Genomic DNA, 18,936 nt, shown 5'->3' with positions numbered 1-18,936 from the left:
GAATCCTCCTCTGTGCCTATGCCTCTGATTTACCATCCCCAGTCACTGTTCCTCCCAGATACTCAAATGTATTTCCCTGTCTGATCTCCTTCCCCTCTAACCTGATATTAAATTATTTTCTCTGCAGCCTGTCCCACATCACCTCAGTCTTCTCCACACTCATTTTCAGCCCATGTTTTTCAAATGCCTCCTTCCACTCCACCAGTACTTCCTGCATCTCCCACCTACTTCACACCTTAACTGCGAGATAGTATCTTGTGTCGGAGTGGCGACCCATCCAGGATTGTGCCCAATAGCCAAGGAGACTGCTTTAGCAGCACCAATAGCCAAGGAGTCCAGAATCCTCTCTAGCACCTTCAATACATGACTTCTACAGAGGAAGTTTACAGGGGGTTGCCCCCCCCAAAAAATGTGTTTACTTTCTTTTCCAAAACCACACCCACCATTTCGATGAAACGACCACAATCTTCATCAACCGTGATGTACAAAAGTTTGTTCCCGCTATTAAAATAATAATAATAATAATAATAATAATAAAGGTCTAAGGTGGTCTTAAAAGACCAACAACAACAACAACAACAAACAAATATAAATACAAGGTACACCGCTCCCATCTCAAATAAATAAATAACAAATCCTCCAGCACGCGACATTGCTGGGGCACCTTTGGCACCCAGCGATGCCGCTGTGCAGCACATGGAGATGGAATTGGGAGGGAGAGATGTACAATAATTGATTAATTGCATCATTAAAATAAATAAATGATGATCGTAAAATAATTAATATCTTAATCAGTTGGCTAATAGCATACCAAAACAATTAGCATTTCATCAGAATCTGTAACTTTTTGAAAAATAATTCGTCAAAAAATGAATAATTAATGAATTCATTGATTCATCAATAAATTCAAAATACTCTTTTCGCCCAAAATCATAAAATCACCTAGCTCAAAAGGTGCCTGAGATATTGCCCAGATGAGAAATAAAATAAATAAGTAATGAATAAATCGATAATAATTGAGTAATTGATCGATTATTTGATGAATGAAACAATAAAAAGTAAGTTTTTGCCAAAGCACATCTTCACTTTTGTCCCAAAATTTCACCTTCCTTGCTCAAAGCACGGCTGAAATATCACCCAGGCAAACAAACAAGAAAGAAAACAAGCCGGTAGGCGACATGGGTGGTCGCTATATAATTGCATTCTAGTCATACAGTTTTTGACGGATCGGGCTGAAATTTTTTGACAAAGCGGTTGATTTTATATAGTGCGCATAAAAGCGCGGAAGCCGATTTTTGATTTTCGAAAAGAAAATATATAAAAATGTTTTTCGGATGTTTTCAAAAATTTCAAAGTCCCGTTGCAAGGCACCAGTGGCGTCCATAGCAACGGTGCTCAAAAGCATACAACTAGATCATGGTATGAACCTACCGGTCAAGTTTCATCAAAATCGGTTGACTCCTCTGGCCTCCAGAGCTGTCCATTACATACATACAGACAGACGGAAAACCTGAGAATGACGGTAGTCTAGCAACCATCCAATGAAGTAAAAACTGAGTACTCCCTTCCTTCGGCGCCGGCAATGACATCATGCATCGCCAAGATATGTAATTGTGACAGAGCGGAGTACAAAAAACACAGACCAAAGACCAACAAGAGGAAGACATAACTGATTCTATCCAGGATTCTTAGCAATTTTTTTTTAGTTTTCATGAATCCTGGAAAACTGCATCCACACATTAAGAAAGCAGAACTGAAAGCCATGGTACTTGGGACTTTACATTTGAAACTTGGTGCACAGCATTATGAGGCAAATGTTCAGAAGGGATTTCAAAACAAGACCAAAACCGAGATATGCCATAGTTTGAAACCAATGTACAATTGCTTAAAATTCACTATTTGCATTCAAATTAACTCAAGAGTTGACATCAAAACAATCACAAATAGATAGCCACCAAAAAAACAGCTTTTGGATGAACCAATAATGAGGGCAAAGCATAACTAAGCCAAAGAAATAAGAAAGCAATTTGATTTGTTGTTTGTGGCAGTTTAAAAGTTCAAGTCAGCATAATGGCTTTTGTAAGAGCTAATTTCCACATCATGGCAGTGATTGGTTCCATATGCAATTACAGCTTGCATGTGCACTTAGAGCTTGTGTGTTTCATTTTGGGTTGTGCTGTGAAATTTGAGGTCAAGTCTGCTATTATGGTTTCATTTGAAGCCACCTCTTCATCTCAAACCACTTTGTATTAACTTTGGACTTCATATTCAATTATAGACTTTCCTCTTTGCAACCTGAGTGCAAAAGTTTTTCCCATTTGCTGAAATTATTTTTTTTAATTTTTTATACATGCTCTAGGAAGAGCTGCGACAGGACAAATCAGGACACAACATAACAAAGGGAACAACAGGAGAAAGGGGAAACACCAACAGCAGGGCAGAAGGAGAAAGTAGACAGAGACGGACAAACAAGGGATGCGACTCATGATGAGAAGTAAGGGAGAATGCAAAGGGTGGACAATATGGATACATAAGCAAAATATTTGGGAGGGGCAGGGGGGGGAGGGGTGGTTTAATGGGTGGAGAAAAGATCATGATTTTAGATGGGAGATGACTTCAGATGGTGGTGAACAGCTATCTTGAAGACCTGGAAGGAAGAATGAGATTGCATGTAGTATGGAAGGTAATCGGATTACATGTAATCGGCCCATAGCATCCATCATGAGAGATTCTAATGACATTGAAAGCCAAGCCGAGCAAGATGTGAGGCAGGGGAGCCAGCCCAGTGGAGAGAGCAGTACTCCATCAAGTTGCGGATGAAAGCCTTGTAGGTAGGCAGGAGCTCAGGTGTGCCAAGGAAGGACTTTGCACAATGAAGGATGCCCAGTCAGCATCTGGCTTTGGAGGCCAATTTGGAATGTGGCTTGCCCAAGAGAGATCATGGCTGAGAGTGAGACCCAAGAGTTTGTGTGAATGAACCTCCGAGAGGGTTGTTGAGAAAGTGGATGGAAGGATTTGCGGTATAATCCTTTCGGAGAGAGTGTTTGGGATTTCTCAGTGTTGAAAGGCATATTCCAAGTGTTTGACCAGTTTGTGATTTTGTCAAGGTCTGAGGAGAGGGGAGAGGTTGCGGCCTGTCTGTCAGAAGGATGAGAGATATCATGGCAGAGTGACGTCATTAGCAAATAGATAAAGAGGATTTTCAAGAGAGTCAGTGAGATAATTGATGAAAATTAGGAATAGGATGGGGCCAAGAACACTACTTTGTGGTAATCCAGCCTTGACAGGGAGAGGAGATGAAAGGGTTCCGTTGAGAGCCACAAGTTGACTACAACAGTGGAGTTGGCCTTGGATTTCATAGGCAAACAATTTGGAGAGCAAGGCAGGATGCCTGACTATCAAAAGCAGACTGTATCATCGGTCTGCCCGTCTGGCAGTCAAACAAAATTGAAAATCATTTCAAACAGGAAACTTACTGTTTTTAAGGATGTCAAAAAGGACACAAACAACAAGCACGAAGAACTAATGTGACATGTTAAATAACGTGGTGTAAAAGACTGCATCAATGGCAGGAAGCTTCAGATTTTTTTCCACCTTTGAAATCTTTATTTTATTTCAATTGAATTATACAATTGAACGCTGTGGTACACAAATCACCGTTTTGGCACTTTCAAAAACCTTCCTTTTAGCAGTACTTGGACAAATATTCATGCCCCGAGGGCGGAGTAACTACGATAAAACCTATGAGAATCGGCATTAACGCCATGGGGTGGCACCTGGTGCATCTTTTTCTCAAAGATTGTTCCAAAATCGTCATTTTTCTCTGAGAGGAGTTGGCAGAAGGTTTGTGGTTGTGCACATGCATGGACAAACCTCGATGGTTACCAAAAATGCATCTCAGCAGACAATTGTCAGCCTCTGACTGTTTTGTTTGACCCATTTGCTTTGTATGGTTACCATCATGCCTGTTGTGCAAGGTTCACAACCAAAACGAACATAGGTTGTTCTTAGGAACACCAAGTAGGAGTTTAAAAGACCCTTCCCATGTCCTTTTTCTCAAGAGTGCTTGTGGTGAGGTGTTCTATGAACTCTCCAGTTGTATTGGGGTGAATTCACCCTGTTTGTACTAAAGGTATTTGTGTTCAGGCAAGGTGTCACAGTTACCCTCCCCACTAGCAAAGTGGCAATGAAGCATTTGTGCCAAATATAAGGCCTTCAATAATAATCTTCAACTTCAACCGATATTTAAAATTTGTGTTTCCACTAATCTGGTGTCCATGTTCATATTATTTAATAATTTGAATGCTACGATATCAAGCAATTAATAATATTGTTTACATTTAAAAAAAAAAGGAAAATAATGTATTTGTAACATAAAAGCCACTGGACCAATCAGGAAGACCCCTCCTTCGTGGAGTTATTTACAACCATGGACAAAGAGGTACACAAAGGGGAAATTAGGAGAAAAGAGAGGTGGTAGAGAGGTTGGGCTGGGCCCATACCTTTTACTTGATACACTGAACAGTGTGGAGCCCACGGCACATGCCTGGCACTAAGATCGATTCCCACACAGTTGTTTAATGCGAGATACTAAATGCTGCACAACCCCACATCCAGCCATCCCTGGGCAGCTGGCACTTAGTGTAGTGCTTGCTGCCTCAGGTCCCAACAACCAGGCCCCAGCTTGGATGGCTCAGTGCAGAAGCTGCTTTAACTAGCACAGCCATGCTGTTATTGTGCCATTATAACTTAACTGGTACTAGCGCACCATGGCTGTGCTCTTTTAACTGGTACGACCATGTCATTTTTGCATAACTTTAACTTTTAGTATTACTTTGTATGCAGACTTTGGCTACTGGTTGCATCATTGCTGGGAGCGTGGCTGTATAACGAATGCAGTGCCCCATTTCCATTAAGCTGATGCTCAATTTTCCGACCTCGGAAGGATGACGGGTTGAGTCAACACATCTGGTGTTATCATGATGGCACAACAGGGACTCAAACTCAAGACCCGAAGACCTTAAGCCAGCCACCTTAATTGTTAAGCCAACACCAGGAGGAGGAGAGGAGATTGGGACCATACTTTGTGCAGAGCGTTGGTGCTGCTTAAGCAATCTCCTTTGCTATTGGGCACAATCCTGGACGGGTCGCCACTCCAACACAGGATACCAGCAGCATGCTGGCTCTCATTTGCCGACCTCGGGAGGATGACAGGCAGAGTCAACCCCACCTGGTATTAATTGAACAGCTGAGTGGGATTTGAACTCAGGACCCTCGGATCCCAAGCCCACCACCCTAACCATCAAGTCAAATTCAGTCGCTGATGACTGTGGCAGCCATTTTCCACTGCCATCAAGAATTTTGAGATGGCCTAATATCCAAATCTGTTCACAATATGATAGGCTACTCGTGTGCCAAATTTGGTGCTTTCCTCACAAAATGCACAATTGTTATGCTATATTTAGCTAAGTTGCCCCACTAGACTGCCATTGGTAACATTAGCTTTTTGCGGGCTCCATGCAATCATGGTTCCCTTCTTGAGACTATGTTTTATGGCCGGATGCCCTTCCTGACGCCAACCCTGGTCGCCTCTTACGAGACACAGGGATATGGTACACCTATTCTAACCGGGGCATACACCGGAACCAGTACACTGGTACTAATTTTGCTGACCTCAGAAGGATGACAGGCTGAGTCAACCCCCTGGTGTTAATTCAGTGGCCAACAGGGCTCGAACTCAGGACACTAGGATCCCAAGACAGCCACCCTAGCCAATAATCCAACACCAGGCTCTCATCAGAATAATACTCCTTGTTGATAGTATTTCCCTTTTCTAAGAAGTCTACCATTATCACTCCATCGCAATCTCAAAACAGCGGCCATGATCTTTCCAGCTGATGATATCCTCTTGAACTTTATAGGGGTTGGGGACCCTGTGTGTTTCAAATGCATGCTCTGTTGCTTGGTCTCAGAATCAAAGTGGTTAACCAATGTCTCGTTCTTTGTGACAATCCAGATCAGTCAGTTCAATCTTTTGGGACTGCCATTGGGAACATGTACCCCAGTGCCACATGCCACATGGTCGGGTCGTCAGTGACTAAACCGACACCCCTCAATGGCTTTGCTAGTGGGGAGGGTGACTGACACCTTGCAAGAACCAAAATCAATACCGGAAAAAAAGGGCAGATATGCTCCCTTAGGGAGCCAATGGTCATCCATCCAGGAAGGAGATGGTGTCTCCTAAAAAAATACCCATCCGGATTGCACCGGTTTGTGGCAACTCAGGTAGCAAAGATGAGTAATGGAACCCTTGATATGAGGCAGATGAGCTAGTATTAGCCAATGGCAAACATCAAAAAGGCTGATGAGTTAGTATTCAGCCAACAGAAACCACAAAACTACACCCGTGGGGAAGAGGGTGGGTACACAGTGTCGTTGAAGCTGTGGAAGGTATGTTCCTCACCGGTGGATGACATTGCAGTCCAATTTTCCCCAACCACTTTTGTACCATTTTCAGGGTATAAGTGGGCACTGATATTTGTTGTCAGTGCTTATTCGTTTAAAAAAAAAATTGCTGGAGGAAGTCATGTGGATATGCATGAAAACTGTACAACAGCTCATGGGAATGGTTCAGACAAGCTCTGTTCTATTCCACTGTCAGCATGATTCGGGGAACCCACAGTGCTGACACCTTTGCCATGCCCAATTCATCAGTGAGGATTGATTAAACCGAACCAAAACTGACACATAATGTCTCAGTTAGATACCTGTTGGTTGCTCGTCTGTCTTTTAGCACTACTCCATGCACCTGGTCCACCATTTCTAGCATTGCCACCTCAACAAGATGACCTGATCTGTGTTCATCTTTGGTGCTTGTTTGCTATGCTTGAACTCAGCTACCCCATTCTTTTCCATGGAATATGAAGGAGCATCATCCCAAAATGTCACTACCATATCCATATGTATTTGGGATGAAGTATTACTTTTGCAGGTACTTTATCACAGCTTGGAGCTCTGATTTATCCATTTTGACTGAATTTAGGGGGGGTTCCCTACTTTGATTTTACACTCCAGAAAATCTAAAAGAATAATATTGAATTAGCAAGACAAATCATAATAGCAAGGATAGATCTTTATAGTCTTTTTCCTTTCATCATTCTATCAAGTTTACAAGTGGGTAGGGCCACAAACAAACTGATCACCCCATATAGTGCTGTTTTCCCCACCTGGAACTGGTGCTCCAGATTAAAATGCTCAAAAATGTAACCCATGAAGGTAGTGTAACTCAGTTTGATAAAGTTCATTCTCACCTTGGTCTCTCCCTAATTGTACATGAAATTGCATCCAATGGATCAAATTAATACTGTATACTGTTTGGAGCATAAATATTTGTCTTCACAGAACAAGATAATTTCCTTGCAACATGATCAGAAAATTGCAGGTTGTAAAAAGTGGTCTTGAATTTCTACATGCAGATAAAATGTCAATACACAAAAGTATTTAATAACCTTGCAAAACGCAATGCACCCAGCAATGGAACAAAGCATTTAAATTGGGGTTTGTGTTGCCATTGTAATGCTTTGTACAAGTGAGAGACCTCTATACTCTTTATATACCGTAGAACTCCCTCTGCTATAAAGCTCTCAACGTTTATAATTACAAACTGTCAAACTATTAAAATTATTCATTACAATGATCCATGCTCTGTTGAAAATAATTGATGATATAATATATAAAGCTCATTTTAACCACTGATTTACAGACTCACTGGCTGACATTAAATATTGGTACCTTCTGGGTGACGTAGAAAGCTGAAATTTAATGTGCCGATGGACATCGAAGCTGATACACCGGGAAATGTCACAGAATCGTCGGAAAGCGTTTGTAAATGCAAATATAAATAAATGAAAAATAAAATAAAAAATTTTTTTAATGCAGGTGAGCAACATGAGAATGGGGATGCACTGGTCATTATTGCTCACAATGTGTAAGCATACCCCACAAGTACGCTACTAAAACATGAAGAGGTTTATGAATAAATCTCACTGTGAGCAATGGAAACATTTCCTTGTTGTTTGGGAGTTTAACAGCAAATGTAATTTGTTTTTGTTTTTTTTGACAGCTTTGTTGATGTTTTATTTTACCAGTACAGGAATACAATTCCTATACTCCATAAAAATGTGGAATTGTGTTTTAACGGTCGAGCACTGATACAAAATGATGATGGTCAAAAATCATGGCAAAATGTGAGAAGGTAAAATGTCAATGAATGGAATACTTACAATGTCAAAGTCATCAGCAGAGCAAGTTTTTCCACGGAACCTGCAGTGAAGGAGCATTTCTTGAAGATTGTGGCCAGTGCGCTGGGAGAACTCACGCATATTGAAAGGTTCTGGCTTAAATTTACGAAAGTCTGATAGCTCAAGCAGGGTAGTCAGAACATGTGGTTCAGTCTTATTGGGCTCCACAATCTTGAGCTGATCATCAAGAAAGTTTAGGAACTCGCCAGCATGGAAGAGGTCATTTCTCGTAATGTGAGACAAACGAAATGCATTGAGATTGCAGATCGTCACAACCGGGAAAGTAATGAAGGGCACATATACCTCTTCAAGTGCGGTTATGTGTGGGAAATCAAAGTAGTGTTGCACTCGATCTGTGCTTATAAACAGCAACAAAGCTAGAGAGATCAGGAATGCCAACAACCAAAGGGCACGACGCAGAGAGAAGCAGCCATATACAAATATATGGTTAATCCCATGGAGTGAAGAGCTGCTCGCAAAAGCTTGCAAGTTACGCGGAGAAATCCCAACCATGTTTGGTTCAATGTCACCTTTCATGTCCATGCCAGTTATATTGTTGATAGGCTTCCCCAACTTTGAAGTCACAATAGCAAAGCTGTCTGGAAGACAAAAAAAAAATTATTGGTTCATTGACATTGTTGTTGAAGAGTCTGGTAAGATAAGGGAGATACACTTTTACTGTCACAATCAATTGCTCCATTGTTTCATGGACATTTATGAGGTTATACTATCAAAGATGTTTCCTGAACTTTTGTGAATGTTTTAAAAGCATGGCTGGAGCAAAAATTTGCATTACAAAAAGCAGAAAGACATACCTCTACATCATCATGACGAAAAATAAACATGCCGTTTAAACATCTAGTCTTTCTTGTCTGCCTCGTCTGCCTTGTGTTTCCCAGGTTGATAATGAGAACTGTTGAAATACAAAAAAGAACAACAGGATCACATCATTGTACCTCCTAAAGAAAAGAAGACAGTCACACAAATTTGCAAAGACATACCTAATGCTGCTTGAAAAAAACATTTTGTTTGCAACACTTCCCCCAAATGATGTGTGCATTGATTAAAACAACAAAAATGCACAAATGGATGCGAAGAAAATCTTCAAACATGACCGACCAGATGGTGATGGGACTAACTCAATGCAGGACTTTCAAAATGACATAATCCACCCAATAATGCTTGGTGCACATGTGCAGAAACCCCTGGAAATGGCAATCTTCAGGGCTTGTGAACTTCTATCACACGTGCGAGAAGGATACATACCTACAATGCCTCATTGAATTTCTAAAAGAAGCTGAAAATACTTGGAAAAGTACTTGAGAGAAGGCTGCGGTGTGCCTCTTCACAAGGAGAGTGCATGGAGACATTGTATCTGGTTTGGGTGTTTCTGAACACCGACAGGAAAGTCAGAGATGAGGCTTGTGAATACACATGGTAAGTTTAAAATGACGGTACAATTCATCATGTTTGGGGGGAGAGAGAGGGTGTAAACTGCGAGGGCTGCTATAAATCTCTTACTTATTTGGTTCCAGGGCCACAGGAGAAATTATACAAGATTTTTTTTCTCTCTATTGTTGAAAGGAGAAATGTGTGTGCGTGTGAGTGTGTACAAGTGCATGTTTTATCCACTGACACTGCTCGCTTGCGTTAACAGGAAATGATAATTTGATATCTCGCATCCATGGATATTTCTCGTATTATTAATCTTTCAATGAGTCCGATTTGCATCCAGGAACACAACAATTATGGTTAACCACTTTTAAAATTACCACTCTTTCATTTAAATGCTGAAAATTATATTTAAAAGACTTGGAATTACAAACTTCACGCTCGTGATGGCAGGTTAATAGTGGCTGACTAGCAGAAGTGAGTCACTGAAGAAGCACACAGCGCATGGATGAAAGGCTTCGTTAGTATTCATATGCCATTTCGACAGTCCCCTGTTGTAAGGTACTATTCATGACAACTGCAGCCACAAGCTCTGTGATACAGATGACTTGTGTGAATAATGCACAGAATAATAACACAATCAAACACAAAGCAGCTACTCGAGGTTGTACAGATGTGTAGCACTATCCAGTCAGGTCAGGTATGGGAGCATGCACTGGAGCAGAGCGTCGCTGTGTCCACTTTCTGCCGGTACTCCAGCAGCCTCTGGCTGACCATCCCTCAGGCAGATGCCTGACCCATCCCCATCTCCGTGAGATGCCAATCAACCTACTGCGACCATGAGGCACGTGGTCAGCCGGTTGACCTCCATCACTCTTGAGGCTCCCTTGCTGAGAGAATCTGGTGAGCAGGATCAGCGTCAGGAAAACGAACCACATGTCCATACAGCCACAGCTGATGCTAATGGACTATGCAGGCAACAAATCTCATTTCAGTCTCTCTCAACAACCGCTCATTGGACACAAAGTCCGACCAGCGATAGCCAAGGATTCTCCAAAGAGACCTGGTGCCAAAGGAATTAAGTCTCCATCTCAGATTCCTGGTCAGAGTCCAAGTCTTATATCCATAGAGCAAGACTGGAAGCACCAAGGACCTGAAAACTCGGACTTTCGTCCTCCTGCACAGGTACTGGAATCACCACACCTCATGATCCAGTGAATCCATGACTCCCCAGGCCTGACCCAGACATCTGTTGATGTCTGGCTCACAGCCAGCAAAGACATGAATATTACTGCCAAGGGAAGTGAATCTCTCCACGACCTCAACGTCCTCGCCACAAACAGGTACAGACAAGATAGCAGCATCCAAGATGTCACTGAAAGCCTAGATCTTAGTTTTGACCCAGGAAACCCATAATTCCAGCAGAAAGACTCCTCATTAAACACCTTGACAGCCCCCCACCCCCAACAGGATATCCAGAGTCTCTGCAAAGATGACTGCATCATCTGCAAAATCAATGTCAGAGATCTTGACATTCTGAAATGATGCACCGCAGCTTGATCTTTCGGACATCCTCCCCAGAATTCAGTCCATACAAGTGCTGAAAAGTGTGGGGGGCAGTACACACCCCTGACAAACTCCAGTCACAACTATAAATAAGTCGGAGATGGTATCACCACATCTCACAGCACTCAGTACCAGAGTAGAGTTCAGATGACAGATTGATCGGTTTTGGTGGCACCCCACGAAGACCAATAATCCTCCAGAGGGCATCCTGATTCATCAATCAAATGCTTTGCAGAGATCAACATAAGCTGTGTAGAAGTGAAATTACATTACTCACTTACAATTAATAAACGTTTGGTCATACAAAATTTGAAAATATCAGAAAAATGAACAGACATTGTCGAAGCTTTTTGTCGTGCAGCTTGCCAGGGCACACACAAGAACACCTAAAATGCAGACACAAAATGAAAAAAAATTATTTGTTCAGACCGTTGGGGATTGGTTCTTTGGACTGTTACACGAACTTACACGTCATGGCCTTGCCTTGCGGAACCGAGGGAACCAGTGACCTCCCATTTTTCTATGGATCCAGGTCAGAAGGGATGCAGTGTTTGCACTATTTGCAAACAAAAAAAGCCCTGTGACATCGGAGGTATAAAATAATTGCTTGATCAAGTTACGGAGTGTTAAAAAAAAAATGGGGGGGGGGGGAAATGTATTTATTCAGGAATGATTATTAACTTGAAATGCCTGCCTCATGCTTTCATGAATGGTTTGAATATGACATTGCGGTCAGATGTCCATTCTGTTGATGGTTTCACAAAATTAAACCAACAGATGGAGCAAAGCAGCCCTCTCACCAACATTGCCATTAAGAAAAATGTTTACGTCAAAGTTTATATACCAATGAAGTGCAGTGCAATGGGTGGGAGTGAGGGATAGTGCTATGTGGTAAGAAAATTGGAGGTTTTGTGTTCAAGCCAGTGCATTTTAAAACCACTACAAGTCTACAACCTTCATAAGCAACTTCCACACTTTGTACTTACTTGGTCAAGAAATGGTCCTATAACCTGTTTGAGTTAATGTGAATCCTACATGATTGAGCATGCTTAGGTGTTCTGGGTAAAATAAATCGCATTCGAGGGAGAAAAGATGTATTTGCTTCGTTTGAGAAAATGCACACAATGCTATATGGACTCGAAGATAATGATCTCGCAGTAAAGTGATCTCAGAAAGGACTGACTCGGTTCATGTTTGCATTTGCATTGGTGAGGCGTTTACCTTAACATGGTGCACAATGATTCTGGATTAAACCATCAGGATTCCCATCTGGAGTCGGTGTGAATCTTCAGGATCAGGGAAAACGATTTTAATTGCACTCTGAAGTCAGGTTTTGCTTTATACGTATCAAATCGCCTTTGAACTGTGTGGTCTGGGTTTGAATCTTAACTGAGTTGTAAACTGACATCCTGCTGTTTTGCAAGCAGGTATTGCGTTAATATGTGTGCCGTCCCTCGGATGGACGATGAGCGAATGTGGATGTGATGTGATGCGATTTCTCCACAGTGCTCTGAATGTCAAATTGAAGAGATTCACAGAAGCGCGGATAAACGGTGGGAGTAACTCTGAGGATCCCGTGGTCTAATTTGCGGGGAGGAGGCAAGTTATCTCCGGCACCATGAAAAATAAAATTTGACGAAGTGAACAAAGTTAATTTGACACATCTTAGCTGAGCAAGCGATTCGTCGTCCAATGTGATGCCACTCACCTGGTGACTGCACTTTGACCTAATTTGATCAAGGTCAAGAGGTTGCGGTGTATTTTTCCAAGGTTGGGGGAAAGTAGCTGTTCTATACTTTGCAGAACCTTGCATTTATAAAAGGTGTTTTTGGGGTTTTTTTTTTTTTACCTGTTTCCTGTGGGTGACTTTGCACACCTGCTGGAGGACCTGTTACATTGCTTTGCAGCATGATCGGTTTCACAGACTTCGAGTTTTTCTCAGATATTTAACTTTTGTGTCAGCTTTTTTGCATTTGGTTGCTAGTTTGGTTTTGTCAGTTGATTGTGGCAGCAATTTGTGGTTGATCTGTGTGCCAGCGATGGCTTGCCTGCCTGTGCTTTGTGGGATACAACTTGTGAAGTTTGGTGTCCTGCGTGTGGAGTGCCAGGAAGGAGGTTTATGGCTGGATGATATCAGAAGTTAACTAAAATTTATTGGATGGGCTGATTCGTACAAGAGGAGGAAGAATTTAAATTGATGGATTTGAATGCGGCACTGAGTGAGCCGAGTGTGAAGGGGTGCCGCATGTTGGAGCAGACAGATGCAGGTCACCCTTTCCCTTTGTATAAGATGGATAAAACTGCACTGTTAAATGAATTTGCTGTAGGCAGATGGATTGCTTGGCGACACTGGAGTTTGTACCCCAGTGCAAGGATTACACAAGGTGGTTTGCCATTATGTTCATGGTGGTCGTCAGGAAAGGATAAAACGGTATTTGTTGATTCTTGCTGTCTACCTTTAAAATAGTTAATGGTTAATAATAATTGATGGTTGATTGATTCAGTATGGTTACGTTTACTGGTGGTAACAAAGGATGATCAAGTTGAAGTGTGCCTTTCACATGCACTGGTGGATGGGATGGATGTGAGATTATAGCCTGATGGGAAGGGCTATGCATGGATTGGGAGGTGAGGGATACAATGTCCCTTTTTCTGACAGTTTCACATTGTTATTGACAGATGGGGAGAAATCTCCCACTCACACCCCAAATGTGAAGGTTATGAGCAGCGTGCATGGCCCACTGATGAATTTGACCTGAGTGAGAATCCCAATATATGATCAAGAAAAAGACGTCGTGCAGAGCCTGATACTTGCAAAATCCACCCCCACCCCCTCCAAAGGTTACCATGGTCATATCAAATTATCCATTTCATTAATATTAAAATTCATAATATTAATCAAAGTTCCAGTCAATCGGATGAATTATTTTTCAGATTGAAATTGATGATTTTAGAAGTTTGACCTCGAGTTGACCTTTGACCTCAAAAATAGTTAGTTTCCAAATTCAGCGATGTACTAATCAATTGCTGCTTAATTTTCAGGTTAATCAGATGAAAATTGACAGTTTTTCAGATGAAATTTGATGGTTTTAGAAGTTTGACCTTGAGTTGACCTTTGAACTTTTGATCTCAATAATACTTGGTTTCCCAATTCATTAATGTACTATGCAATTGCTGTTTAATCTTCAAGTCAATTGAATGAAAATTGACAATTTTTCAAATAAAATTTGATTATTTTTTGAAGTTTGACCTCAAATTGACCTTTGACCTTTTGACCTCAAAATAATTGGTTTCCCAATTCAGTGACATAATATGCAAATCTTGTTCAAATTTCAAGTCAATCGGATGAAAAATGACGATTTCAGAAATTTGACCTCAAGATGACTTTTGACCTTTGACCTCAAGATCAATCGGCTTCTCAGTTGAGAGTACCTCTACAATTTGGTAAAGTTTCATGATGATCGGTTTGGAATTGTGACCTGTAGGCGACGGACAGTTTTACGCCTCAACTCCCTGAGCAGCCCAGCTCTGCCATTAAGCCTGGCTGTGCGACTCCAATCAATAGTATCCAGTGACCCTTGAGACACAAAATTCTTCTTCACCCTCCGGTGAGTTCCAAGACATCCACCGGCAACATCAAGGATGGTGGTCTTGAAGGCACTCCACAACGCTTCAGGATTTCCCAAAGCACCCAGACCCCCCAAATCTCCACTCAGACTGTTCACAAACTCCTCAGCAAACCTCTCATCCTTGATGACCTGTAGGCGACGGACATTTTTACGCCTCAACTCCCTGAGCAGCCCAGCTCTGCCATTAAGCCTGGCCGTGCGACTCCAATCAGTAGTATCCAGTGACCCTTGAGACACAAAATTCTTCTTCACCCTCCGGTGAGTTCCAAGACATCCACCGGCAACATCAAGGATGGTGGTCTTGAAGGCACTCCACAACGCTTCAGGATTTCCCAAAGCACCCAGACCCCCCAAATCTCCACTCAGACTGTTCGCAAACTCCTCAGCAAACCTCTCATCCTTGAGCGTGCCAACCTGAGCCTCCAAAGCCAGTCGCTAATTCGGCATCCTCCATCGTGCAAGTCCTTCCTCGGCACACCTGAGCTCCTGACCACATACAAAGCTTTAATCCACAGCCTGATTGAGTAGTGCTCTCACCTCTGGGCTGGTGCTCCCACCTCTCACCTTTCTCGGCTTCACCCTGTGGAAACGATGGCATTTAGGATCATTCGTATCTCCCACGATTAGGCTGAGTCTTTGGGTCTCTCACCACAGGCAGGTCTGTGGTCTGTCAGTGTTCTACCATCTCCTCTCTGGCCTCGCCCCCCCCCACCCTGTCCGAGATATGTCCACTCCCCTCATCCCCGCCATATTTCGGCAGAGCGCTCAAGGTCTGCCAGCAAGCCCCTTCTGGTGAAACTACCAAAATCGAGAATCACTGCTCACCTTCACTCTTTCCCCCTGCCTTTCGAACAAACTCCCACACTCTCTTCAATCCCACTATTCCCTCCAGGTCTTCAAAACAGCTGTTCACCACCATCTCTCATCTTCCCTAATCCAAAACCATGATATTTTCTACCCACGTTAATCCACCCCAAACCCACCTCCTTCAAATTCCCTGCTTTCCTTCCTGAAAATCCCTGTGGTGTCCATCTTGTTTACCCCACCCCATCCCTCTCCCTTTCACAGATTTCGACATGTCTTTCCAGACTGTTTTTCCTTCCCTCTCTCCACCTCTTGTCTCCTGCAACCCTTGTTATATGTTCTATGTGTTCGCTCTCATACGAGCCTCGACAGTGCAAACAAAAAATTAATAAAAATTCAGCCGAGGCTGGGATGGTACCATTCTCCTGAATTTAAGCTGAAACTTGAGTTGCTACAACAAGCCTGTGGTCAGTATTGAGGAACTGAGCACTCCAGTCGACCCTGCAGTTCTGGATCATTCTCCAGTGACAATCAACGAATATATGGTCAATCTCCTTTGTCACATCACCAGCGTTGCAATACCAAGTCCAACGATGAGCTTGTGGGTGCTGAAACCATGAACCAGCCACCCGAAGTCCATGACTTTTTGCAAAGTCAAGGAACTTAGTACTATTCTGGTTCACAGTTCCAGACCCATGGGGTGGGGACCATCACATGTCTAATAACCACCCCTATCAGTTCCATTTGATGCATTGAGATCCACAAAGGTGAGAAAAGTGTCTTGCCTGGGGCACTGATGAACCACAGACTCGAGCGTGGCTTAGCATGTGTCCTTCATGGTGAGATCACTCACCTCAGTCGGAGCATAAACAGAGACCAGGGAAATGGCACCCAAGGAGTGAGAAGCAGTCTGATAACACTGAACAACAAATTTCAAAAAAATTTTTTTACTGGAGATGTGTAAAGTGATTAAGACTAATTTGGGTACGCTGATTTCAAAAATCATAACCGTTTTGCTGTATCACGTCAGGATTTTCAGGAACAGAAATATTCCCATTGCCTAGAAGTCAGGATTTCAATGAAATTTACATATGTCTTTAACATGTCTATTTCGTACAATTGTTGTTAACTTGTGTTATATTTCTTTCTTTCAGATAAAGATGAGTAGGCGTTCCTGTACCAATCATCCTGACAACTTCTGTTATTTCTGTGGTCGGTATACCAAAAAAGATCAACAGCGAAGTATATCTACAGCAGTGAAAATGAAGGCCGCCTACTTTCACTACTTCGGGTGTAAGGTGGGGGACCAAGAACAGAGCTGGGCACCACACATCTGCTGCACAAGCTGTCACACAACCTTGACTCAGTGGTTGGTGGGCAAGCGCGCAAGCATGCCATTTGCGGTGCCCATGATATGGCGTGAGCCGCAGAATCATCATGATGATTGTTATTTCTGCTGCACAAGCATCGCCGGCTTCAACAAGAAGAATAAAGGTCACATCAAGTACGCTGACTGCGTCTCTGCTCGTAAACCTGTGCCTCATGATGACGAGAACCCCGTTCCAACACCTCCAGCTGATCAGAACATAGCTGTAAGCAGTGGTGAAGAGGATGGTGATGATGAACCTTTTGAACCCGACACTCAAGAATCACACCTTCTGAACCAGGGAGACTTAAATGATCTTGTAAGAGATCTCTCGCTGTCAAAGGCGAAGGCAGAGCTGCTTGGATCAAGGCTGCAGCAGTGGAATCTACTTGAACCTAACACCAAGATATCCTTGTTCAGAGCACGTCACAGAGACATGGCTGAGTTCTTTGAGATGGAAGACACGATGACATTCTGCAGTGACATCAACGGTCTGTTGAAAGAACTTGGGTGTGATCACGATCCTGCAGACTGGCGCCTCTTCATCGACTCGGGGAAGAACAGCTTGAAGGCTGTTTTGCTCCACAATGGCAACGAGAAACCATCAGTCCCACTGGCTCACGCGTTCGGCATGACAGAGACCTATGAGACTATGCGGCAGCTGCTTGATTCCATCAAGTACAATGACTTCAACTGGCACATCTGCGGAGACTTGAAAGTGGTGGCGCTGTTGTTAGGGCTGCAGTCAGGCTACACGAAATACATGTGCTTCCTTTGTCTCTGGGATAGCAGAGACGACAAGAATCACTGGACGAAGAAAGATTGGGAAGAGCGAAAAGAGCATGTACCTGGTCGACACAACGTGAAGCATGTCGCCCTTGTCGACCCAGCCAAGGTTTTCCTTCCACCATTCCACATAAAGCTCGGCTTTATGAAAAGTTTTGTACGGGCAATGGATCTGAATGGGCGTGGGTTTTTATACCTCAAGGAAAAGTTTGGCAACACCTTGTCGGAGGCCAAGATCAAGGCTGGTGTCTTTGTTGGACCGCAAATCCGACAGATTATGAAGGACGAAACTTTTCCGACAACTCTAAACCCCAAAGAGATGGCAGTGTGGAGGAGCTTCAAAGCTGTGACGGACAACTTCTTGGGGAACGAGCGCGCGGACAACTATGAAGAAATAGTGCAGCAGCTGCTGGAGTCCTTCAGGAAACTTGGCTCCAGGATGTCCCTGAAAATCCATTTCCTACACCAGCACCTGAACTTTTTCCCTGACAACTTGGGAGCAGTCTCGGACGAGCACGGCGAGCGATTCCACCAAGAGATTTCACTCATGGAGACGCGTTACCAAGGGCGGCACAACCCGAACATGATGGGCGATTTCTGCTGGTTCCTGCATCGTGAAACTGACACAGAGCAGCACAAACGCAAAGCCAAATGCCTAAAGCATTTTTAATTACATTCTAGTGGAGTATTTCTGTAATTTCTATAATTTTGAAGCATTCATGATGAAATAAATGAATAAATGAATTTTTGTAAATTTCATTGAAATCCTGACTTCTAGGCAATGGGAATATTTCTGTTACTGAAAATCCTGACGTGATACAGCAAAACGGTTATGATTTTTGAAATCAGCGTACCCAAATTAGTCTAAATCACTTTACACATCTCCAGTAAAAAAATTTTGTTGTTCAGTGTAATACGCTCATTGACTGGTGTTAACTCAATTATGATTGGAATACTTATTGGGTACAGCTGCAGCAGCTGCTTGGGCATGGAAACCATCAGAGTGACCAGACCAATAGTAGGTGTAACCACCCGCAATGATCTCGCCACTATCCACTCTCCGAGCCTCAGAGAGTGCTGTAATACCAATGTT

At 42.8% G+C, this 18,936-nt stretch overlaps 1 protein-coding gene across 1 annotated transcript in view; it reads right to left on the bottom strand.

Annotated features, from left to right (window-relative positions):
- The window catches only part of LOC147030111 (acid-sensing ion channel 1-like), a 123,346-nt gene that overhangs the window by 80,282 nt on the left and 24,128 nt on the right, over window positions 1–18,936 (bottom strand). The window contains exons 2-3 of the mRNA XM_085872162.1: window positions 9,116–9,213; window positions 8,283–8,899 (exon numbers count right to left, since the gene is read on the bottom strand). Coding sequence (XP_085728288.1) covers window positions 8,283–8,843 — 561 coding nt within the window. The 5' untranslated portion in view covers window positions 8,844–8,899; window positions 9,116–9,213. The remainder of the gene's footprint in view (window positions 1–8,282; window positions 8,900–9,115; window positions 9,214–18,936) is intronic.

Source organism: Eptatretus burgeri, chromosome 3 (genome assembly GCF_056783735.1).
Source record: "Eptatretus burgeri isolate ZD-2024b chromosome 3, Ebu_testis_v1, whole genome shotgun sequence".
Classification (NCBI taxonomy): Eukaryota; Metazoa; Chordata; class Myxini; order Myxiniformes; family Myxinidae; genus Eptatretus; species Eptatretus burgeri.
The sequence above is the reverse complement of the archived record's forward strand: the minus strand, read 5'-3'. Positions and strand labels throughout refer to the sequence as shown.